At 41.8% G+C, this 25807-nt stretch overlaps 1 protein-coding gene across 1 annotated transcript in view; it reads left to right on the top strand.

Moving 5' to 3' along the window:
• Positions 1-25227, top strand: part of LOC306855425 (uncharacterized protein) — a 66454-nt gene extending 41227 nt beyond the window's left edge. Inside the window, exons 6-8 of the mRNA XM_079394140.1 lie at positions 14402-14537; positions 19976-20041; positions 25104-25227. Coding sequence (XP_079250266.1) covers positions 14402-14537; positions 19976-20041; positions 25104-25117 — 216 coding nt within the window. The 3' untranslated portion in view covers positions 25118-25227. The remainder of the gene's footprint in view (positions 1-14401; positions 14538-19975; positions 20042-25103) is intronic.
• The last annotated feature ends 580 nt before the right edge of the window (positions 25228-25807 follow it).

Raw genomic sequence — 25807 nt, 5'->3', positions numbered from 1 at the left:
TTTTCAAAGCAGAAAATAGTACACACTTTGATAAAGTGGTTGTTCTGAACAAGTATTAACTTATTATATATATACAAAAATATATTTTAGCTGAAATATTTGTATCAATACCGTGTGCCTTTTACCCCGTGTGTGGGGTAGAAGGCCCCCTTGCCACCTCATACATTTATACGATTTTTAAACAAAATAAACAACTTGAATTATTTATTTTTACACAAAATCTGTTGCTCCATTAATGTTCAATACAAACTTATATATTTTTTCTTCAATTATACATTTTAGGCGCAGTGAATAGCACATTTTTTCTTAAGGTGTGCCTTCAGCCCCGTTGTACCCTATATATAAAGAGTTGTTTTACTTTTGATATATTTTACATTTTACAATTGTTTTACATTTGAAGCCTTGCAAACTTTTTTTTTAAATGTTTTGCCATGTTTTTTAATGTTTTATTTTTCTGGAAAACTTTACAACTTGGTTTCATATTTAATGCCAAAGCATTGAGTAATTTTCAAAGGAATAGTTCGCCTCAAAATGAAAATGCTGTCATCATTCACTCATCTTAAATCTGAATTTAATATGACTTAATGAATTCATAAAAAGCATGACATTTCATTTGCAGAACACAAACATTTTTGAATAATGTCTCAGCTGATTTTGTTTATGCAATAAATTTACAGGGGTCCAAAATTTGCATGCTCCAAAGACATTGCTATAGGTAGTGTAAAGCTACTGAACCGAATGAAAGTAAATTTAAGTCACTCTCAAATCACAGATCAACACATGTAAACAGCCCTGATGAAATATGGTGCTTTGCTGTTTGGCATTCAGTCATGTGCCACATAAGAACGTCTCGGTTACGTATGTAACCCTCGTTCCCTGAAGAAGGGAACGGAGACGTCACGTCGGTGACCGACGAATTGGGATCTCGCTTAGAGAGACCAATCCCCTACGAGAGTATCTAAACAAGCCAATGGATATTGGCATGCGATTATTGCATCCAGCTGCCGCTAATCACAATGTGAGTATAAGTAGGCAGCGGGTGCAGCGCATATTCAGGTTTTCGCTGAGGAGCCGAGCCGGTGACCCGGCCGCTCAGCGGTGGTACAGCAGCCGTGGCGACGGGACGTGACGTCTCCGTTCCCTTCTTCAGGGAACGAGGGTTACATACGTAACCGAGACGTTCCCTATCAGTCGGTCACTCCGAGTCACGTCGGTGACCGACGAATTGGGATCCCTACCAAAAGGCCACGGGTACTGCCCCTTCCAGTGTCCTGTGGAAGCCTCCTGAGCCCCTATTTTTTGGCGCAGGTCAGGGCTACCGCAGAAGACCAGTTACTGCTGCCATGGTACTACCCACTCAGTAAGACTGGATAACACTGGGAAAACGTACCCGTTCTAGTTGGAACCGGATGCTACGGAAGCTCGCCCTTCCCGTAGGAGGTTCGGAGCAATTACGCATATGATCAACCTTAGGCGCATATGGAGAATTAGAGGAAATTGTACCTCATGGAGATTGGCAGAAGACCTGCCGGGGAAACACGGGCTCTCAGGCTATACCGTGGACTATACACATATGGGGTCCAAAAAGGCCTTTCATATGGAACCCAGCCCTCTACCGGTTCTCATGGATTCAGCGAGTGAGGGCCTGGCGTCAGATGCTCCGCCACATCTGACTGCCGAGGGGACGGAGGAACTCGACAGGGTCTACAGTACGGACTCTCTGGAGCAGTTTTAGCAAGCCGACCCGAAAACGGAACCTCTCAGTGCTTCTACCCGTTTGAGGTGAGAACACAGGAGGAAACCGGTTCCACACGAAGGCTATAGAACCTAGCGAACGTGTTAGGGGTCGCCCAGCCCGCAGCTCTACAAATATCTGCCAGCGAGGCGCCACGAGCCAACGCCCAGGAGGATGCAACAGCTCTAGTAGAGTGAGCTCTCAACCTGAACGGGCAGGGCACACCCTGTACCTGATAAGCCAGGGTGATGGCGTCCACTATCCAGTGGGCCATCCTCTGCTTGGAGACGGCCTTCCCCTTCTGCCGACCTCCGTGACAGACAAAGAGCTGGTCTGAGGTCCTGAAGCTTTGTGTCCTGTCAACGTAGCATCTTAGCGCTCGGATGGGACAAAGCAAAGCAAGGGCTGGGTCTGCCTCCTCCGAGGGCAGCGCTCGCAGGCTCACCACCTGGTCCCTGAAGGGAGTAGTGGGAACCTTGGGCACGTAACCAGGCCGGGGCCTCAGGATTACCTGGGAGTCAGCCAGCCCAAACTCTAGGCACGAATCGTCGACCGAAAATGCGTGCAGGTCCCCTACCCTCTTGATGGAGGCCAATGCAAGCAGGAGCAGAGTCTTCATTGAAAGAAACTGCAGCTCAACTGACTGCAAAGGCTCAAATGGGGCCTGCTGTAGTGCTTTGAGCACCAGAGACAGGTCCCAAGAGGGTATAGAGGGGGGCCGTGGAGGATTTAACCTTCTTGCCCCCCTAAGGAACCTGATGACCAAGTCATGCTTACCCACCGACTTCCCTTCCACGGGGTCATGGTTGGCAGCAATGGCAGCCACATAGACTTTAAGGGTGGAGGGAGACAGCCTTCGCTCCAACCCCTGCTGCAAAAAGGAAAGCACGACTCTGATCGGCACTTTCGGGGGTTTTCTCGGTGAGAAGAACACCACTCGACGAACAGGTTCCATTTCAAGGCGTAGGCCTGTCTCGTGGACGGCGCTCTAGCCGAAGTGATGGTGTCAACTACCCCTTGGGGTAGGTCACCTAGAACCTCCGCGTCCCGTCCAGGGACCAGACATGTAGCTTCCAGAGGTCTGGACGCGGGTGCCATAAGGTGCCCCGTCTCTGAGTCAGTAGATCCTTCCTCAGAGGAATCTGCCAAGGAGGGGCTGTCACGAGGAGCATTAGCTCTGAGAACCAAGTCCGAGTGGGCCAGTACGGCGCCACGAGCAGGACCTGCTCCTCGTCCTCCCTGATCTTGCATATTGTTTGTGCGAGAAGGCTCACTGGGGGAAACGCATACTTGCGAAGGCCCCGCGGCCAGCTGTGTGCCAGTGCATCCGTGCCGAGTGTTCCGTCGGTCAGGGAGTAAAACAACTGGCAATGAGAGGTTTCTAGGGACGCAAACAGGTCTACCTGAGCGGGTCCGAAACGTCTCCAAATCAGCTGGACCGTCTGGGGATGGAGTCTCCACTCTCCGGGGAGCGCAGCTCGTGACAGCTCGTCGGCTGCCCGGTTGAGCATGCCCGGAATATGAATGGCACGAAGCGACCTCAGATGCTTCTGACTCCAGAGGAGGAGGTGGCGGGCGAGTTGCGACATGCGACGGGAGCGCAGACCACCTTGTCGGTTGATGTACGCAACGGTCGCAGTGTTGTCCGTGCGGACCAATACGTGTTTGCCTCGTAAGCGCCTTCTGAGACGGATCAAGGCCAGACGTACCGCTAGCAACTCTAGGCAATTGATGTGCCAGTGCAGTTGGGGGCCCGTCCAAACCCCCGACACTGCAAGCCCGTCGAACGTGGCACCCCAGCCGGTGGTGGAGGCATCCGTGAAAACCACAGCATGCCTGGAGACCTGTTCCAGGGGCACTCCTGCCCGCAGAAACGAAAGGTCTGACCACGGGGTGAGGGTTCGGCGGCAGGCCGGTGTGACTTGGACCCGGTGAGTGCCGCGCTGCCACGCCCACCTCGGGACTCGGCCATGGAGCCAGTGTTGAAGCGGCCTCATATGAAGCAGCCCCAGCGGCGTGACTGCCGCTGCAGCTGCCATATGCCCCAGGAGCCTCTGAAATTGTTTCAGTGGGGCCGCTGTCCTGCTCTTGAACGCATTCAAGACTGACCGAATCCAACTCCATACCGAGAAAAGAGATCCTCTGCGTCGGGGAGAGTTTGCTCTTTTCCCAGTTGACCCGAAGGCCCAACTGGCTGAGGTGTGAGAGCACCAAATCCCTGTGTTCGCACAACTGGTCCTGAGACTGAGCCAGTATGAGCCAGTCGTCCAGGTAGTTGAGAATACGAACGCCCTGTTCTCTCATGGGAACTAGGGCTGCCTCCGCAACTTTCGTGAAGACACGGGGCGACAGGGACAGCCCGAAGGGCAGGACCTTGTACTGATATGCCCGTCCTTCGAACGCAAACCGCAGGAATGGCCTGTGGCGCGGAAGGATCGACACATGGAAGTACGCGTCCTTCAGGTCGATCGCTGCAAACCAATCTCGGGGACGGACGCACCCGAAGATGCGTTTCTGCGTGAGCATCTTGAACGGAAGCTTGTGAAGAGCCCGGTTCAAGAGACGCAGATCCAAGATCGGTCTCAACCCACCGCCTTTCTTGGGTACAATGAAGTAGGGGCTGTAAAACCCCGACCTCATATCGGCTGGAGGGACCGGCTCTATCGCATCCTTCGCCAGTAGGACTGCGATCTCCGCGCGCAAGACAGGAGCATCTAACGCTTTCACTGACGTGAAGTGGACGCCCCTGAACTTGGGAGGACGCCGGGCGAACTGAATCGCATAGCCGAGTCTGATGGTCTGGCGGAGCCAACGAGACAGACTGGGAAGCCCTAACCAGGCCCCCAGAAACCGTACAAGTGGCACCAGCGGGACCACTGACGTACCCGCGGCGGGGCAGCGAGGAGAAACGCAGGGACCGTGCTCGGGCGTCTCTTTGCCGGTCCGAAGCAGGGTCAGCGTGTGTGGAACACCAACCTGCGTTTTGGCAGAGGGTGCGTGGGTAGTACGGTTGGCCGCACTCCCGAACCGCCCACAGCTGCTCACTGGCGAGAGAGGCGGGATAGTGTGGATAAAGACTGACTCGTCCACAACTTCCCGTCCCCTCGGGGGACCCAGAGATAGAGGAAACTGCTCTTTTGTCGAGTTTTTGGGTGCCACTGACCGAGAGGTCAGTGGCGGGGAAAAAAGAAACAAAAGATTCTCCGCCCGGCCCTCCTCCGGGGGAGGGAGTGGTGCGTTCACCAACTCCCGAAGAGCATCCCCCCCCATCCCCCATCTGCCCTGCGGCCGGCTCCACGGCGCTGCTTTGCTGGAGGCTGCTGCGTTTGCAGCGCGGGAGCGGGGGCGGCGGCAGGCGGCCGCCCTCGGCGATGAGCAGGCTGAGGCGCTGCCACCGGCGGCCGGGTGGAGGCAGCAGCTGCACGCCGGGGCAGGATGTGCCTGATGGCCTCAGTCTGTCTCTGTGCAGCGGAGAACTGCTGGGCAAAGTTCTCCACTGTGTCACCGAAAAGGCCGGCCTGGGACAGAGGGGCATTCAAGAACTGTCTCTTTTCTGCCTCCCTCATGTCCGCCAGACACAGCCAGAGATGGCGCTCCTGGACCACCATAGTGGACATCGCACGGCCCAGAGACCGCGCCGTAACCTTCGTCGCCCGTAGCGCGAGGTCCGTGGCGGTACGAAGTTCTCTGAGAACTTCTGGGTCGTGACCACCCTCGTGCAGGTCTCTCAGTGCCTTAGCCTGATGGACCTGCAACAACGCCATAGCGTGTAAGGCGGAAGCAGCTTCACCACAAGCCGTATACGCACTGCCGGTCAGGGCCGACGAGTGCCTACAGGCCTGGGAGGGGAGCAACGGAACCCCACGCCAAGTGGTAGCAGTAGTTGGACACAGTTGCATCGCAACTGACCGCTCCACTGACGGGATGCCCGCATACCCCCGCGCTACCCCACCATCAAGGGTGGTGAGGGAGGACGAACCACCAGACCGGTTTCGGGCAGTGAAAGGTGCCTTCCATGATCTAGTGAGCTCATCATGCACCTCCGGGAAGAAAGGCACCGGGGTGGGGCCCTGAGAACCAGCGCGAGCCACCCCGAGAAACCAATCGTCCAACCTAGAGGGTTCGGGACGCGGTGGAGGATTCCACTCGAGCCCGACCCTTTCGGCGGCCCGGGCAAGCATAGCCACCATCTCTGGATCCGAATCCGGAACCGGTGCCGAATCATCATCCCCAGAGTGGTCAGACTCACCCTCCGATGCAGCGATTGACATCTGGTCGTCGAGGGGAGCACCAAAGGATACAGCTGGTACTCCATGAGAGGGTCCAGCATGCTCCCTTGGCAGCTCCACAGGCTGCGAAGTGCCGGTGGCAAAAAGAACCCCCCCCGAGGGGAATTCCTCACTGTCACCGTAAGACCAGTCCGGCCACTGTCAGAGGTAGTGGTCCCTCGGCTGCCGCCAGGGGGAGCCCTAGATCTAGGCAGGGGCACGGGCACTCCGCCCCTTTGCAGGAAACGGAGCCTGGTCCGCAACTCCGCGATGTTCATACTCCCGCAGTGAGAGCATGACTCATCCACGAAAGCTGCCTCAGCGTGATCAAAGCCCAGACACGAGAGGCAACGATCGTGACCATCACCCGGCGCCAGGTAACGACCGCATCCAGAAACGCACGGGTGGAAAGGCATCTTGAAAAAGACGCGTCTTTAAAAAGACGTTCCACCCGTGAATGCTCTTTTAGAGAAAAGCACTCTTTTAGTGTGCTGAAGCGCACAGGGGAGATGGCCGCTTGCAGCACGATCAGAGGGTAGTGCAATCCGATGTGTGCAACCCACTCGACAAAGGGAGACCACCACCGCTGACGCGCCGTCACACCAACACACTGACTTGCAGACACTTTGAAGAGTTGGTCAGGAGCAGAACGAAGAACGCTCGGCTCCGAAGCGAAAAGCTGAATATGCGCTGCACCCGCTGCCTACTTATACTCACATTGTGATTAGCGGCAGCTGGATGCAATAATCGCATGCCAATATCCATTGGCTTGTTTAGATACTCTCGTAGGGGATTGGTCTCTCTAAGCGAGATCCCAATTCGTCGGTCACCGACGTGACTCGGAGTGACCGACTGATAGGGAACCAAAATTGTTTCCAGTCACATTGGTGTGGAATGACATGAAGGTGAATGTTGATTTTTGGGTGAACTGTCCCTTTAAGCATGACTAAACTGCTCCAATGCTCTTTGGGATCTCTGCATCTCTTAAAAGTTTGTTTTGTGAGCTTTCAGGAGTGTCTAGCATATAGATGGCCTCAGAGTTAACAGCCATAAAACTCCAGTTTTGATTAGCGCATCTCTAATTGTTATGTAACAGTAGGTGGACGTCTGACCGAGCTGGTGGCAGTGGAGACTGTTGTTGTGATGCACATTCACCCTCCTAAATTCACCTCCGGCATAATGATGTTTCTGTGCTGATCTCTATTTTTCTCTCTCTCTCTCTCTCTCTCTCACTCTCACTCTCACTCTCACACACACACACTTGCGTATCTATGACAGGTGTTGAGCTCTAGCAGCTCTCGATCCTAATTACTTGGCCGTCCCTTTCTGCAAGCAGATGGGTCCTTCTCAGAAATTAATGTTCTAGCCAGCTACTCTCCACAGCCCATTCCCTTGTCATTTGTGCCGTACAGGTACAGTAGTCTTAACTTAATGTAAAAAAATCCAATCAGATTGCGTGCCAAAGCATCATTAGGGAGATTGGTAGCTGACTGACATAAACGATTTGGAAAGTTATTCGTCATCCTAATAAAAAGTAGAAACTCGGCAATACTTTTGAGCGCTCTGTTTTTCAGATGGAGTTAGAAACGCATCCAGATGAAGGTTTTCTGCACCATGTATTTTTTTAATTCACATATATTTCTGACTAAATATAATGATATTGATGGTGCTTGTGTCAACAGAATTATATGTAACATCTGTTATGGGTCTGTGTTTATTTTTCCCTCGGGAGATCAGCACAGACAGGTGAATGTGAAGTAATACTGAGCGTAGCACCATTTATTACTTTCAGAAAAATGGTTTGTCTTTTTCTTGTTGTATTTCCATCAGTCTCCTCTTAAGTAGAAATTCTGGAGATATATAGAGAGAGAGAGAGAGCGAGAGAGTGAGAGGTTGTTATAACTTTAATTATTTTCTTGGTAACAGTACTGTAGATTATTTCATCACAGACATTGATCAAGTGCATCTCAGAGCATTCACAGTTAGTCCTCAAACACCTCTGTCAGACCACTGTAAAATTACACTATCTAAAACAAACTCAAAACAATGAAATAAGCAGACAGCCCTCTCATTTACTAAGGCTACATCAATCCTACAAATGGACATAAAACAGCAAAGAAAACTATCAAAGTGCAAAAGAAAGTCAAACTATCAAATTATTATTGGCCAAATTTGTAATTAACACATATCCACAAAATAAAGTAGGCATAAATCTGGCACTAAAGAACATTACAGATATATTCCACCAATCAGCATCCATGTGCAATTTGAAAAAATCATCAAAATGAAAACCAAAAAACAACAATGAAAAGTGTTTTGACGGTGAGTGTAAAAGAATTAGAACAACAGTAGGAAATCTTTCAAATAAAAAGCAGAGATCCTGGCAACCAAGAACTCCGCCTTCAATATGAAGCTCTTAAAGTGTACAAGCAAACTCTAAAAGAAAAAAAGGAAGAGCATACAGAACAATTATTTCAAATAATGGAGGAATCAATAAATACCAATACATTTTGGAACAATTGGAACACCCTCTATAGACCACAAAAGGAAGAATTGACCATTCAAAATGAGAACATAAGGAGAACACACTTCTTGACAAAAGTCAAATCGGATTTCTGCCCAAACACAGAACATCTGACCACATTTATACCCTCCACACTATCATTGATAAGCACTTACACCACAACAAAACCAAAATCTTTGCTTGCTTTATTGACTTTGAAAAAGCTTTTGATTCAATCTGGCATGAAGGACTCTTTCTAAAACTACTGGAAAATGGGATTGGAGGGAAAACTTTCGATTTAATCAGCACCATGTATAAAAACAATACATGTGCTGTAAAACAATACATGTGCTGAACAAATGAACAGACTTTTTCTCTCAACAACGAGGAGTTAGACCAGGTTGCCCATTGAGCCCCACTCTGTTTAACATTTATATAAATGAATTGGCCAAAGAATTAAACAATTCGACTGCCCCTGGCCAACCCTAACTCAATCAGAAATCAAATGTCTCCTCTTTGCAGATGATTGCAGGGCTCTTAAAATGAATCTAACAAAACGAAAATAATTATTTTTCAAAAGAGACCCAGGTGTAAGGAAAATAAATACACTTTCAGAGCAGGAAACCAGGTCCTCCAACACACCCATGAATACACCTATCTGGGACTAAAAATCAGCTCAACAGGAAACTTCAATCTGGCTGTGAATGCACTGAAAGCAAAGGCACTGAGAGTCTTCTACGTGATCAAAAATACAATTCAGTATGAAATTCCAATTCAAACCTGGCTAAAAATCCTAAAAGTAATAATCCAACCAATTGCACCATATGGCAGTGAGATATGAGGACCTCTGAAAACCCAAGATTTCTCTACATGGGAAAAGGAATAAATTATGCATACCCAAATTTGTAAAAACATCTTAACAGAGTGACCCCAAACAACTCGTTCAGAGCTGAATTAGGACAATACCCTATTAATATACTATTATTAATACTATTAATCAATATTCAAAAGAGAGCTGTGAAGTTCCACCAGCACCTGAAATGCAGTGATCCGAGCTCTTACCAGGCTGAAGCCCTGCAGTGGCAGGAGCAGAACCTGCAGAAGAGTGCACTTTTACAGCTGGCACTCACACTACACCCAAACCAGCACAGCACAATCAGGCCCAACCAAATCACACAGTTACAAAAACAAAATTACATCGCCTATTGGAAAGATGCCACTAAAATACAAAAGAAGATGGAACTGTATTTACACCTGAAAAGGGAAACCAGCAGAATACCTGAGCTGTATAAAAGATCACAAATTAAGAAAGACACTTACAGACTGAGTGATCACTGTCTGGCTATAGAGAGAGGACGGCACAGACAAAGACGGCAGCCACGAGAACAGAGACTGTGTTCACTGTGCTCGCAGAAAGAGCTGGAAACAGAGGAACATTTCTTACTGCACTGTGATTACTATCACAACATTAGAGCTGCATATTTCCTCAAATTCCAACAAATTAAACCAAATTTTATGGCATTACCAAATGCAGAAAAATTAAGTCACATTTTAGGGGAAAATTCCAAAATGATCACAACAGCAGCAAGATATGTATCAGCCTGTCACAAACTAAGACTGTCAGCCAGTGGACAAAACTGAAGCAAGATCATTTCAAGTCAGTAAGATTGTGTTATTGTTTTTAGAAAGAAATCCCTTATGCTCACCAAGGCTGCATTTATTTGATCAAAATACAATAAAAAACAATAACACTGTTTAATATTATTGCAATTGAAAAAAACTATTTATTAACTAAAATTACTATTTATTTATATATTTATTTATTTATTACATATTTGTATGTATAACTATACATTCAGATTAGCAATTATATATTGATATTTATGAAAAAATAGTCTGTTTATAATTGCATATTTGTTATATATAACTGTATTTTTCAAATTATTTTATTATGCATTTTAACGGTTTATTTTCAAATTAAATTAAATATACATTCAAATATTTATGTATTGTTCTCCATACAAACGTTGAGAATATTCACGGTGGTAAGTGTTTTTTCCTCTTGTACTTGACATTAGGGCTGCACGATATTGGAAAAATATGCGATATGCGATATTGTTGTTGAATATTGCGATGACGATATTTCTTGCGATATAACATTTCCCTAGATAAATGCTATTTTTATTAGCTTTTTTTTTTATCATTTATATATGTAATGATCATACTAAAATAAACAGGATATTCTTCAGATCTAATTAAATCTAATTCAGGCTAAAAAAAAAAAAAACTGTCAAGGAAGGTGCAAACATTTAGACTTTAAAACACTATGAATGATTGAAAACCTGGGCAGATATTCTGATTTCTGGTTTTGTGTTACCATAGACCTGCAAACAAAAATCGCATTACTCTCAAACATTACTTTTTATTCACATGTAACCATGCAATCATCAAGAGCATCTTAAAACAAGAGCATCTTTTAAACAAAATATTTCCTTGCCTTGACTGTTTTTTAAAATAAATATTAAACAAATTAAATAAAAAATAAGTGTGAAGGGCTTAAATAAATTGGTATGTAGTGGAAAGACTAACATCTTGTCAACATCCACATACATAAAATAATTATTAACATGCAAGCATTATTAACATGTAAACATTATTAACATGTAAACATTGTTATAACATGTAAACAATGCAATGCCAAATGTTTATTCCAGGTTTTTTGCCAGGAAAACTAGCATATTGACTTTGGTAGGTTTTAAACATGTGCGTTGGCACGTCACAACATTTCCTGATGTACTAAAAAGTCTCTCTGAAGGTGAACTACTTGCTGGTATACAGAGATACTTCCTGGCTAGTTTACTCAGGTTTTGAAAGTTGACCTGATGGACTTGCCACCAAGTGAGAGGGTCCATCTCACTGTCTATGGTGGGAGACATCATGTAGTTGTTTAATTCAACTTCCACAGTGTGCGATGGTTCCATAGATGACGGAGCTGGGGATGTCTTGAAGAAACTGCCCAGGGATTTTTTGGCCTTCTTTAGGGTGACATCTGATGGACCCATGCCCTGGTGATCTTGATTACTTAGGAACTGCTCCTAAAATAGAGTAATAAAGTAAATATCGTAAACAAATCTAGTTATAGTGCATTACTTTGTCACTTACTACTGTCATATTAACATTTACCTGTGGCACAGTTGCTTCAATTTCAGACATCACCCTGGCTCTGATGTCTGACACCTTGTCAGAGCTGATGTAGTTGGCTTTGAATCTGGGGTCCATAAAGCAGGTCATGTCCAGAAGTTCTTGAGTTGCAGGGATGTCATACTTGGTGTTCATGTACTCTAGAATCTTCCTCTTTATGGACTTTGTTAAGTCACTGTCTTCTTCTTTTGCAGCAAGAATTGAGGTCTTCATCAAGTGAAGTACAGGTTTCACATATGAAACACTTACGTAACTTTCACCTGATAGAGCATCTGTAAATTCTTGCAGAGGCTGCAATGCCTGGTTTATGGACTCAAGTACATCAAGGTCCTGCCAAGTAGGAACTAAATGTCTTGACTTTTTGTCTGCTGACAGAACGTCGCTTATGGCCCGCTGCTGCTCTAGAACTCTCTGAATCATTCTCTGCCTCGAACCCCACCTTGTAGGGCATTCTGTGATGAGGGAGTGCTCCGGGAGGTTGTGCTCTTTTTGTGCTTTTTTCAGTGCCATCTTCCCCTTCCAGGTGTGGGAGAAATGTCCCACTATTTTTTTGCAGAGACCAACAGCTCGAGTAATGCGCTCATCACCTTTAACAGCATTTTCTGAAGAGTTAAGAACAAAACAAGGACATACAGGGTGAAATAACACTGCAATATTATAATTACAATTTTATATAACAGCATTTGAGATAGAAAACTGTCAGCTACAATTTACTAGCCTCTGTGGAATATATTTAATATAATAATGTAAATAAACACATTATCTTAAATATTACAATATCCAAAATCATGTCTAGTCTACATGCAACTATACAAACAAAACAACTGAACATTTTTTTTCAGTTATTATTGCAAATATAAACATTCAACACTCACCGATGGCCAGATGCAAGCGGTGTCCAAAGCATTGTAGCCTGACCCAATTATTAAGTTCGGTAGCCTTCACCACATTGGCGCCGTTGTCCGTTGTAATGGACACTTGATTTTCCTCTTTTAATTTCCAGCTGGCTAAAACGTCCCGCAGTCCGTGGGCTATGTTTTCACTGGTGTGGGATTCAGGGAAATACACAACACCCAGACAGCGTGTTTTTAAATCAAAGTCTTGAGTAAGAAAGTGAACGGTATAGCTCATGTAAGGCTCAGTCGTACGACTCGACCACAGGTCAGTGGTGCTAGCGTAGAAGTCCACTTGGTGGAGCTCGGAGCTCACTGTCTTCACACAAGTGTCATACATCTGTGGAATTGCGACGTGAGAAAAAAAATTTCTCGATGGCAGCTGATATCTTCGGTCCAATTTGTTAATTAGACCCACAAAGCCTTCTTTGCTCACAGTGTTAACAGGCATCATGTCTTTAGCTAAAAAGCGTGTGATAGCATCTGTTATTTCCTTGTGGCGTTTCGACGTTTTTCCGTAAGGCGTTGCATTTGTAAAACTTTGATCAATGGTTGTCTGTACGACTCCCTTATTGTTACTTGGCTTTTCGTTAGCCGTTTTGGTAGATTTGGCCTTACATTTTCGGAAGTCTTCATATAGCTCCCTGTGGTTGTGTTCCAGATGACTGTGGAGATTCGTTGTATTTCCTCTCGACGTGACCACAGTTTTTCGGCACGACTTACACAGTACCTGCATTTGTGACACGTCGTCTTTCTTGAAGCCAAAATACTGCCATATTTCAGACGTACAGTTCTTTTTAGGCACAAGTTCTTCGCTGCTGTCACTTTCCTCGCTTGTCTCTACTCCCGCCATATTTTCCACTTTCTGCTCTGAGCCACTAGATTCACCTTTGGGCCCGGTCTAGCCAATAACATATAGCACCTACTTGGGAGGCGGGTATAAACATGGTAAAGCCCCTTCTGATTGGTCAAATTTGGACAACCTATGCATGCAACAAATGCTTGGCACATAAAATAAATTTTAATTATCGCAACTCTCTGCGATACGGATATCGCATATACTATTATCGCGATAACGATAATTTTGCGATATATCGTGCAGCCCTACTTGACATAAGCTGCTCTTGTTCTAGACAGCATTGAGACTCTCTTGTTTACCAGTGAAGAGACTAGAGCTGCCTTAGAAAGAGAGTGATATATGCTAACCTGGGTGTGTGCAGCATAATGAACGTGTGAGTGTTGCTCAGCGGTTTGGCTGGGAGTGTGTCTGCTCCTGCAGCCTGCTGTGTTGTGTACTGAAGAGGAGTGCAGTATGAATTATTCCTGCTGTTCTGAATTTGATTCCTCACTGCTGCAAACTTCTCTGATGTCTGGCCATATTCATTCGCCTCTGTTTTCCCTCCTTTTCTTACATTTATCTCTCCAACGATTCATTATTTAGTGTGTGAAAGTCATATGGCGGCGCCGTATGTGGTGTGGTATTGCGCCAGAACTTCACGTCGGGGAGTGATGTGTGGCACCTCGGAGGGGTTGAAGGATGGTTCTGCTCATCTGTGGCAGATATGGGGGTGCAGGCACCAACGTTTTGGCCACTGGGCAGCAAATGCTGTCAACTAATGACTGTTTCCTATGGGGAAAAAAGGGGTCTTCTTTAGGGGACGCTTATAAGGCCAAGTGAAATTAGTCTGTATTGTAACTGCTGACTTGTTTCATTCTAACTGTAATTATACTTCTGTTTCCTCCATGGTTATGTGTCTGAGATGGATGGTAATAAAATGTTTCCCTGTGTGTTTCTCTGTAGATACGGGTCTTCTGCAAAGGGACATCACAGAACGGAGGCAAGATGAGCACTTTCAGCCAAATCTGCATGTGCTGGGAGTTCTCTTCCTGGGCAAACACACCAGCCGTGCATTCAACTTTGTTCTGCTCTTTCAATTGTGAGTCTCTTTCATTCAAAACGTTTGAGGGCTAAAATGTCCTGCTGAAAAGTCTGGCATAGCTGACCACCAGCATATGGTGTTGCTTTGGATGCTAGTCTCTGCATCGCATGTCAAGGCTACTTAACAAGTTTCACCAGAAAATCAATGGTTGAACAACAGCTTCAGTACACTGTAAAAAGTTTTAAATTCTAATTATTACCATAAAAGAATAGTTCACCCAAAACTGAAACTTTGCTGAAAATGTACTTACTCTCATGCCATCCAAGATGTAGTCAAGTTTGTTGGAACAGATTTGGAGAAATTTAACATATCACTTGCTCACCAACGGATCCTCTGCAGTGAATGGGTGCCATCAGAATGAGACAATAATCGACAAGTAATCCACATGTCTCCAGTCCATCTTGTGAAGCAAAACGCTGCATGTTTGTGTGAAACAAATCCATCATTAAGGCATTTTAACATTAAACCATAATTTCTGGCCGAAATTCTGGTCCATAATCCATAATAACACATCATCTGGTGAAAAAGTCCATCCCCTGTCTATACATAGAAATGCACCAACATATTTGTTTAGAACTATTCTGTTTTCTGCTTGAAAACAGTCCTTGATCTGTGAATGTCTTTTCTGATTTAGATGAGACAATGTTTTCGTTGGAAAAAGCTCTATCCATAATAGAGTATTTTAGCTGGAATCGACCGTTTGAAGATTAAAATGTCTTGATAGATTTGAAGAGTTCAGATGCAAAAGCCCCTAAGTGCCGTTTGAAATTTTCTTCTAAAATGAACTTTTTTATCAGGCTCCTATGTGTAGGTTCAGTAATTTCACTTTAAATGGCAATTAATTTTCATTGTCATTTAAGTGAAATAACTGAACATATTTCAGAAGAAAATATCAAACGGCACTTAGAGGCTTTTGCATCTGAACTCTTCATTTGTTTATTACAAACATGCAATTCTGACTTCAGGAGACTTTCATTGATAGACTGCAGTCATGTGCATTACTTGTGGATTATTGTGATGTATTTATCAGCTGTTTGGACTCTCATTCTGACGGCACCCATTCACTGCAGAGCATTCATTGGTGAGCAAGTGATGTAAAGCTAAATTTCTCCAAATCAGTTCAGATGAAGGAACAAACTCATCTACATCTTTGATGGCCTGAGGATGAGTAGATTTTCAGCAAATTTAAATTTTTAGGTGAACTATGCCTTTAAAGATAATTTATAACTGATTTAACCCATAAAAATGTAGGTGCAAGGTGTAAATTAATGTATTTAGACTGATTCAGTGATGCTAAATATTGCTATTTATTTGTGTGTTTGTTTTAATAAAACCAGTTAATTTAGAATTGCCATTAGTTATAATTTTTTAGTTTGAGTTTTGAAAGTGAACAGCATGAGTATCCACCAGCTAGAGCACAACCAAGTCCCCATCCAGCCTGGAGCAAGCTTTAATAAAAGGAGTAAAACCACCTTTTCACCCCTCGCCCCATAATTTGCACCCTAGATACTAAACTAAAATGTATTTTTCATTTTGTGTTACATAGTTTCTGGCCTTCGGCATTTTAGGTATATAATCTAGCCCATCTCATTTCATTTTGTACCTTTCGACATTACTCCCAGTGATGCAAAGATGAGTCATACACTTTTGGATACCATCAGGCTGTATAGAGGCCGTGTGCATTGACATCGCACAACTTATTGCCTAGAAACACAAGACAGCATTCATAAATTTCACATAGAGCTTTGATACTAAGACTTGTAATTCGCCATGAACTGTAAACTTATTGTACTTTTGTTGGGCTCTTAGATTTTGTTCTAACATGATGTTGGCATTGTGAGCTCACGTTAATGTTGAACTGGCTCCGAGTCAAAAGCTCTTTTTGCATAAGAGTGCCCTGAGGTAAACAGATAAGATCATTAGCTCATAGAGAAGCTGCTAGTGTGAGAAGAAGCAGCATGCATCTCCTCCATTTATTTTCTGTTCTCTTTATTAGCAAAAGCGTTGTTTAGGTGCCATACATATTCATGCATATTATATAAGGTTTTCTGAGGTTTATTATGCACAAATTAATTTACTTAATAAAAATACACATATTTACAAATAATAATAATATCCAGAACAAATGTTATGTATAAATATTCCTGTACTTGTAGTAGATGCACAAGATGCCGCAAAATGTGTTGATTTACAGAAAGGAAAAATGTAAAAAAAAAAATATAAAATGTAAAATGCTTGTTCAGTCACAAGGGACAAGTCATCCTGAAATAGCATCAAAATTGTGTACTTTTCACTGACCAAATGACATTATTACAATGCTTTGAACATCACAAATCTGTTTTTCTCATCGCCTATTATCATTGTTATTTTGTTTTGTTTGTTTTTACATGGAGGCAATGATAGATGTTTCCATAAAAGACTTGCACACAACAACAGAAAACATAATAAAGTCCAATTGCGCCACAGTTTGACTATTTCCTTTTCTGGTCACTAAAAGAAAGTACCAGCAGGTGCCACCAGCCATTCTCAAGTATTTGCATTTATTACAGGATTCACCATTAAAAACAAGATTCTGTGAACAACAGTCTCATAAACGTGTCACAAAGGCGCTTCGCTAAAATGTCACCGAACCATTTCAATTACACTCGTTCAGTTTTTGATCAACAAAAAAGGTTAATGAAGTCACTGAGACGCAGTTAAGAGCTGCTCCTCTCTGCTGAGGAGGTACAGACACAAACATCCTCACTGGATCAAGTAGGTGAAGCATTAAGTAGGTTTTAATCCATGTTATTCTCTCGAGGCTGCCATAAAACGCAATGCTATTTATGTGTGAAATGTCAGTATTGCGCCGAACAACAGTTTTAACATTTCACCTTTGGAATAATGGTGCAGAATAATGAAATAATGGTCAGCCGCTTTTTGTATAAGTCTCCAATATGGCTGCCCATCTGTTCATCTTTAAATGGGCCGTTATTAATTAGCCGATGTTAGAAATGTAGCCTTTGCCCAGTTATTTTTCATCTTTTTCTTTACTTTAACCCAATTTAAAGTTTTTGAGTACGTTGAAGGGCTTTAAAGTAAGTTTTAACCAGCATAAATCAATTTCTTTGGTAGATTTTCAAGCAAAATGTATTTTTTTCTGTGACTGCTGTACCTGCATGTCTCCTCTGTGGATGATATTGCAAAACTAAATACAGAATCCAGAATGCACAAGTTTTGCTTGGATTTTTGCTGGGAAAATAAGAGTAGTAAGGCACCAAGGGCATCAGTGGTCATTACTGTGAAATGCCTTTGACACTTGAATCATTTGTTGCGCTGCTTTGCATGCCCGGTCATGCAACTGAATGGAAAAGAGCTTGTTATCAGCATTTAGACAGGTTTGGCTAACACATATCCAATCGATTCTCTGCTCATTGTGTTCAAGAGGCTTAGCACTCGATCAATGTGCTTCCATGACAGATTGCGTTCTCTAACCAGTCAAGGACCACAGATCCACACTGCGTTGTCCTGTATGATGGTGCAAATCAAGGTTTCTCTTTCCCTCTTTTCATACTGGCACACAACCGCCTTTTGTACGTTGACTTACTGACTGACTCACACATACCCCTTTTCCACCAAAGCAGTTCCAGGTGCTAGTTCAGAGCCAGTGCTATAGCCGGTTCTTAGTTGGTTCAACTGGCGAGCCCTTTAAGAACCGGTTGCTTTTCCACAGGCTAGAGAGCCAATACAGAGCCAGGTCTTACGTCACAATACGTTTCATGTTTCGGTTCACTAGCGCGGCACAACAGTCTTGTTCGAGGTGCATCAGCGCCACGCAGATCGATCGATCAGCACACAACACACTAAAGCACCGCGAGAGCGATCCAAAAGCAAAAAGAGCCGTCCCGCAGCACCCCGATATGCCTCGCACCGACCGGTCCACGCAGCGCCGATCTATCCCGGACAAGCCTAAACAAACTATCAGCAATGGCGGACGTTGCATTGCTATTGATGTTCATGTCTTTGTGAACCTACATCGGCATCCAAACACGGCGAATCAAACGTGTTAGCGTTTAGCTGCTATTTCAAATATGGCGGTCCAAGTTTCTGTTCGTCTTGTTGGTCACGGTAACCCCGCCCCCAGCCCCTAACGCAAGCGGTTCTTTCTTCTAGCCCAGCAATGTTTTGGTGCTACTTACAAACCGCTTTTTCTGGTTCGGAGCTGGTGCTTTGGATGTCGAAAAACAAAGAACCGGTTTGAAACTAGGCTCTGGCTCCGAACCAGCACTGGAACCGCCTTGGTGGAAAAGGGGTATCAGAGCTTCAACATTCCATGATATAATGCCAGATACTGAAAGATTCTGAAGAGTTTTCATTTGTGATTTTTAAATTAGGAGAGTTTGCTTTAAAAAGACAATAAATAAATACAATTTTAAAAAGAGCTTGCCGTGATTCTAGTTTAAAAGGTCTCTTTAATCACTCTTTCCTCTTCGTGCCAAAATTTACCTTTTTTTTTTTGTACTTTGATTTTATGTATCTTAAGACGTTTTATATTTTATTCTAAATTCTAAACTCTATAATCAAATGCTTTGTTACTTTTGTGTTTATAAATACAATTCGTATTTTATTTATTCATTTATTTATTGATGACTACCATCAATTTTAATGCAATTTATTGATTATTTATTGATTTAATGTTTGTTTGAAGGTGTCATTACCAAACTAGTCATTATTTATTTAGAAATTGGCTTATTTTATAGGTTTTATCAGGTAATTGACTTATCTAACTTACTATTTTTGGTATTGTGGTTTTATATATTTTAATACTTTTTAAAATTCTTCTTTATAATCATTTTGTTGTTGTTGTTGTTGTTTATAAGTAGGTTTTGTTTTACTTTTATAAGTAGTTATTTTTTTCACTTCCCTTCATTTATTGTTTGTTTCTAGTTGTCATTAGCAAACTAGTCATTATTTGAAAATTTTTATTTAAAGAAATAAATGTATTATTATTATTATGATTAGGGGCCAAGCACCAAAGGTATAAGTGAGATTTCTTCTTCTTCTTCTTTAACTAAAATGTTATAAGTTTTATCAGTTTCTTGCTATAACTTTCTTGATAGCAAGCCCAAGGCTTATCCATCTTTTCTTCAAAAAGATGAAAAACTTCATTGCATCAGACACAAAATCAAAAATCTGAACCATCACACATTATACCAAAATCCAATTTAAGGTTGATCTTTATTCCTGAACGTGTGAAATCTTTTAACATTGAAGTTTAAAAGTTTGAAGAATTTTCATAACTTCCAAAGATCGAAAAAAATTCAACATCTGGCTTTGTCCATCTTTGAGTTGGCGCAGTAAAGGTTCCTGTTTGATTCGTCTCTGTGACAGCTCCTCATGAATATGAAACTGTGTCATTATTGTAACGAGTGCTGATAATGAACTTTCTTTAACAGTGTGTCTATCGGGATCAGTTACGTTCTGGCGGGAAGTGAGGCCTACGCTGCACTTTTCCATACCAGGTGAGCTGCCTTACGGTGCAACCTTTAATGTAACAGTTAAGATAATAAATATTAAGAGCAGGTTTGCATTTAAACAAGAACCCGTTTCTGTTCAGCCAGATTAAATAAATGCATATGCTTCCTTTTAATTTATGCCTTCATCAAACCTTAGGGCCTTTATATCTTTATTCAGTTATCTCAAAGAAAGGCACCTAGTCAATCATATTGTTTATTCTCTAGATATTCCATTTTAACCCCAGATTTTCTACTCTCTGCTTGTCAGTCAAATCATGGCCTCAGTGTGAGTAATGTTTATAAACGCTGTTAGGGCTGGAAATTATCTCATTAGATCGTGCCTGTGGGGTGTTTGATCTCCTAAAGCTTCTCTCGGCAAAAACACAAGCACATTTTTCTTCTCTGTCATGTATTGTGTGAGAACTAAACTAAACAACTTTTGATATCTGGAAGATTGTTGAATAAAAGCCATTTCGGATTATTTTGGCACCCAAATGACCAGGTTATGGTATTCACAATTCCCAAGCAACATAGCATTGTGTACTTCTGGAGTTGTATTATTTTACGCAAATTAATTAGTGTTTGGATATTCAATACTGTTTGGGGTTCAGTACGTTTTTTCTCTTATGATCACCAAAGATGCATTTATTTGATCAAAAATACAGTAAAAATAGTAATGTTGTAAAATATTATTACAATTTAATGCAACTGTTTTCTAATTTGATTTGTATTAAAAGGTAATTTATTCATGTAATGGCAAAGCTGAATTTTCAGCATCATTACTCCCATCTTCAGTGTCACATGATCCTTCAGAAATCATTCTAATGTGCTGATTTGCTGCTCAATGTTGAAATAAATGTAACCGATGTTGCACTTCTGATACTTGTCATTTAAATGAGATCTTATGACACTTTAGATTGTAAAAAATCAAGTACATATTCATCCAAATTAATGTACAGTAGTAACCCAGCAGTCACAACTGCATCTTAGTGCCACTTACGTGCTTCTGTTGAATATGTTGAAATCTTCAGTCTTTTTACTATTTTAGTGGACACTAGTGAGGCGGGAACAAGGAAGTCTGAGTGAGAGGGGGGATATGCACTATAGCTGCGCAGCAGAGAGAGAAAGTTCTGTTGTTAATTAAATAAACTGTGTGTGAAATTTTGTCATTTTGTTATTGTTGCATTAATACAGGTGACTTATTCACTGAGTGATAAAAAAGGTCTGAGAAACCTCACGCGCACATTAGTATTCCGTTTGAAATCAGGAAGTAAACATGAAAAATTGAATAAGCAGACAGAGGATCCTCTCCAAATGCAGCATACGGTGTCGTAATTCAATTAAGGGATGGTCATAATTACAACCTGCTCAAGTTTTGCTGTTTTTCTTTTCAGTAAGTTTTATTTCTGATGCCTCTAACATTTTGTTTTGATGTAGTTTGTGAAAATAAAAATTTATAAGGTTTGGAAAGATAAATCAAATTAGCTTAAACAAGTTTAAAACTTCCTCCAAAAAAACATATATTAAGGCTAAGATGAAAAAAAACAAAAACTGTTTATTCTTAAATCCTTGAAGGTCAGATGATGGTCTTGAAAAATGATGATTGCGTTTAGTATGATAAAAAGATTATCATCAGGATAGAAATGTAGCTTTTACAGTCATTATGCTTTAGGTGAACTTTTGAAAGGACTCATGGGACTAGAGTTTGTGTTGGCTACAGAGTGAAGATAAAGCTCAGTTTGGTGAGTCCGTTAGATGGTTTGTGAAAATCCATGTTTTTTCATAAGTAAAACACAAAATGAAAAGGCTGTTCATACTCGCATATCAATACAATTACAGTAAATGGTGACCAGGGGCCGTGCCAAGCTCCAAAACTGACAAAATAATTCTCTAGCAGTTCTCATTTGTGCTATATGAATAGTGCATATGCAAATTTAGTGCATTTTGATTGGTTCTCAAGCGTTTTATAACAAGTGACACTTAAATCAAGTTACACACCATATTTGAATAGGCAAACATGAATAAGATTCTAGATTTTTAGTGAATACGGACTTAAAGTTCTGTATTTTTCAAAATGGCTTCGGAAGACTTGGTCATTTAGACAAGTTACATTTACATTTACATTTAGTCATTTGGCAGACGCTTTTATCCAAAGCGACTTACAATTGGGGAATACAAAAAGCGATTGATCTTGAAGAGGCAATCAGACAGAGGAAGTGCTCGTAACACCAAGTCTCAGTCATTGTTCAAATAAGTACAAGCTAGTAAGGGAGGGAGAGAAAGATAGAGGGAAAGAGGTTTTTTTATTTATTTTCAGAGTTTAGGATGAAGTCAAGTACTGCCGAAAGAGATGAGTTTTCAGTTGTTGCTTGAAGATTGCCAGGGATCCGGCGTTCCGGATAGGGGTGGGAAGATTATTCCACCAGCCAGGAATGGTGAACGAGAATGTTCTGGAGAGTGATTTTGAGCCTCTCTGTGATGGTACCACAAGGCGTCGCTCACTAGCAGATCTCAAACTTCTGGAGGGGATGTAGATTCGTAATAGTGAGTGGAAGTAGGAGGGTGCAGAGCCTGTGGTAGTTCTGTACGCAAGCATCAGTGTCTTGAACTGGATGCGAGCTGCCACTGGTAGCCAGTGCAAGTTTCATAATGCATTATATTTTAAAAGACTGAAAGCCTTTAGTTACCATTGCCTATCATTGTATGGAAAAGAGCAGCTTGAACATTCTTTAAAATGTATCCTTTTGTCATATAAGTTTTGAACAACATGACAGTGGGGAAATGATGAGTTGTTTCATAAACCATACCGTATATGGTTGCATCAAACCAAATAAAATAGTTTTAGAATAAATTATTACTATGCCAGAAAGCTCTCACATTTTTCTTTAGGGATATGGAGCAGCTCTATTTTAGAGTCTCATTGTGCAAAGAATCGTACTCTGTTTAGCTTTGGCTCATGATGTGGGGATGGTGGGGTGGGCATCTCCAGCCTGCAGGGAGTGGAATGTCACAAACAAATGTGTGCTGTCAGTACTCCCATCTGGGGCAGGATACTATCATTCTGAGTCTTTCATTCTTGCTTTCTTTCTGTATCTTTCCTGTTTTTTGCCTAATTTTCTTCCCTCAGCCGCTTTAAGACACGTAGCATAGTAAGAAACCATTCCCACATCAGTGAAAAATCCACTCAAGTAAACGTGCTAATGAAGTTCTATAAACGTCAGAAAAATGCAGAGATGAAGTTTATTGATTGGTCATTTGATCCTCTTTTTGTGGTATTCAGAGAACGGTGGGCCGCAAAGGTGACAGACTGATGAAAATGGAAATGTCAGTCAGAAAACAGTAAAAGCCTAGAATCTTAAATATCAGAGGGCAGTATCAATATGTCAGACTATATAGTCAACACTTAAATGTGTTTTAATGACACTATTGATGAGGATTATATGATTTTTCAATAATAACGGTTTTATGCAAGATATTTAAAGTGTATCTGAAGTATACTTTTATTAGCTCCACTTTAGCACAATCAAATATACTTCAGTGTATCTTTAGTTGGACTTCAGCACTATTTCCACACAATTAAAGTGTATTAAGTACAAAATTAGTTTTTTCGATTTAGCAGACTTTAAGTATACCAGTTTAATATGCTAAAAGTATATTATGTATATTAAGTATATTATATTAATAAAGTATATTTTCCACTAGGGATATCAACTTATATACTATATATATATATATATAATATTATTATTATAACAATAATATGAAATTGTGCAGGAGGATATTTTTGTTGGGGTGTATTCTTATTCTATAAAATGTCTATGTAAAATCATTAAAACCTTATAAAACTATGAGAATTGATTGTAATCAGCAGAAAACTCAGAGGTTTTCACATCTATACTGTTCCCTGCAGAATTTCTTAGTAATTGCACTTATTGCCAGAAAAGTAATTTATTTTGCAACACCCCAGTAAATACTTAACCTGAAAATGATCCACTCAAGGCAGCCTGCACCACATCGATGGCTAAATGCTTCATTAACAACACATCATAGGCAGATGCCTGTGACCAAGGGTGGAAAGAGAGAGAGAACGAGCGAGCGAGACAGTGAATGTAAAGTGATCCTGCAAGCACAAATCAATAGGTTATTTCAGCATTGGTAGAGTATTCGCAGTTCTCTTAATCCATTATAAAACTCATATTTATCTGTGGGATATGGTGGTCTTGCTGAATTGAGTTCATAAATAAGTTTGCTTTGCTCTGGGACAGTAGAATTTGACCTCTGTCCACAAACATAGATAATAATGTTACAGGAATACAAGCGCAAAACTCTCAAAATATTTCATAAAGTGGCTGAGGTCCAAAATTGCCCTTGGCACCATAGTCATGCCTTCACGTAGCAAAGAATGTGTTTACTTTTATAAAAATTGATTCTATTACGGAAGCTAAGATGATATTATGCAATTGGCAATGCCCCAAAACCTCAAATTTAAAAGAGTGTATTGATGGAATCATTGAGATTTCATCATATGAAAGCATGCTGGGAAGACTTTGTAATGAGGAAAAGATAATTCTTTTTTTGGGGGGGGGATTACATAAAAATTGATTATGTAAAACTGTCCTTTTAAGAAATACTGTCACATGCCCTTGAGCAACTGTGTTGTGTATCATGCAAATGTTTTTTGACAGTGCTATTCTTCCGAGCGTATTTTTGCAATAAAAATAATGGAAGCATTTCTGAAGCTCACTGTATTATGGAGCACTCGATCAAAAAGCACTCCTATCAGATAGAGACAGACACTTCAAAACAATTACTTGCCCCCTGTTGTTTTCTTTAGAGAGGAGAAGTGTGCCTCTCCTCATTCAGGATGTTATTTAAAGAGACTAAGTCTATGTTTTGCAGGGAAATTGTAAAGAATACTTGTCTTACAACTGTATTGTGCTGTTGTCATTTTCTCTCGCTGTGGTCTGTAATTTTGAGAGGTGGTGTTTGGTATTATTTGAAGTTACTGAAGCTGTAATTTAAAACAATGGGGTATATGATGACTGTTTGCCTGATTTTGCTTCTGCAGTCATGTCTATGTGATCCCTGCATTTACATGGACGCTCTCATTGGGGATTCTTCTGGCCCAGATCATCATTCAGCCCATCACGTCACTGCTGACAATCCTCAAAGGAATCCTGCTGGTTATTACTGTGAGTTTAATGGTCTTTTTGAGTTTTTTATGTAGCTTGCTTGTGCCACACAGATAAAATTACCTTTGATATAAAATGATACATTATTTTGATTATTTTCATGCTCACTTCTAAAACAGATTTATATTGAGGACCAAACCTGCATAAAATAAATTATTTTTTTTTTTTCTGGATTCCTTGATTAGAAAGCTCCAAATAACATAATTTATTTGAAATTAGTGCTGTCAAACGATTAATCGTGATTAATCATATCCAAAATAAAGAGCCGTGGATCACTGACAAGCTACGCAATATCGTGTTCATAATCACAGATGAATCACATTGGATTATTAACGCGATATTGCGTAGCTTGTCAGTGTAAGTGTTTTTATTAATGCCATTAATGTTTTTGTTATATGCAGCGCATAGCACTAGTCAACTAAATGATTATAACATGGCAAAGATCAATGCACATTTGGAATTTGAATGTAAGGGAAATGTCATTTTGTCATTTCTGTGGTCTAATGTGATGTTGTCCATGTTCTTGTTCATGAGTACATTTTCTTTTATTGTTGTAATTAATTTAAAGCATTAACAAGGT

The sequence above is a fragment of the Barbus barbus genome, assembly GCF_936440315.1.
Source record: "Barbus barbus genome assembly, chromosome: 35".
Taxonomy (NCBI): domain Eukaryota; kingdom Metazoa; phylum Chordata; class Actinopteri; order Cypriniformes; family Cyprinidae; genus Barbus; species Barbus barbus.
This window is presented reverse-complemented; position numbering and strand designations above follow the sequence as displayed.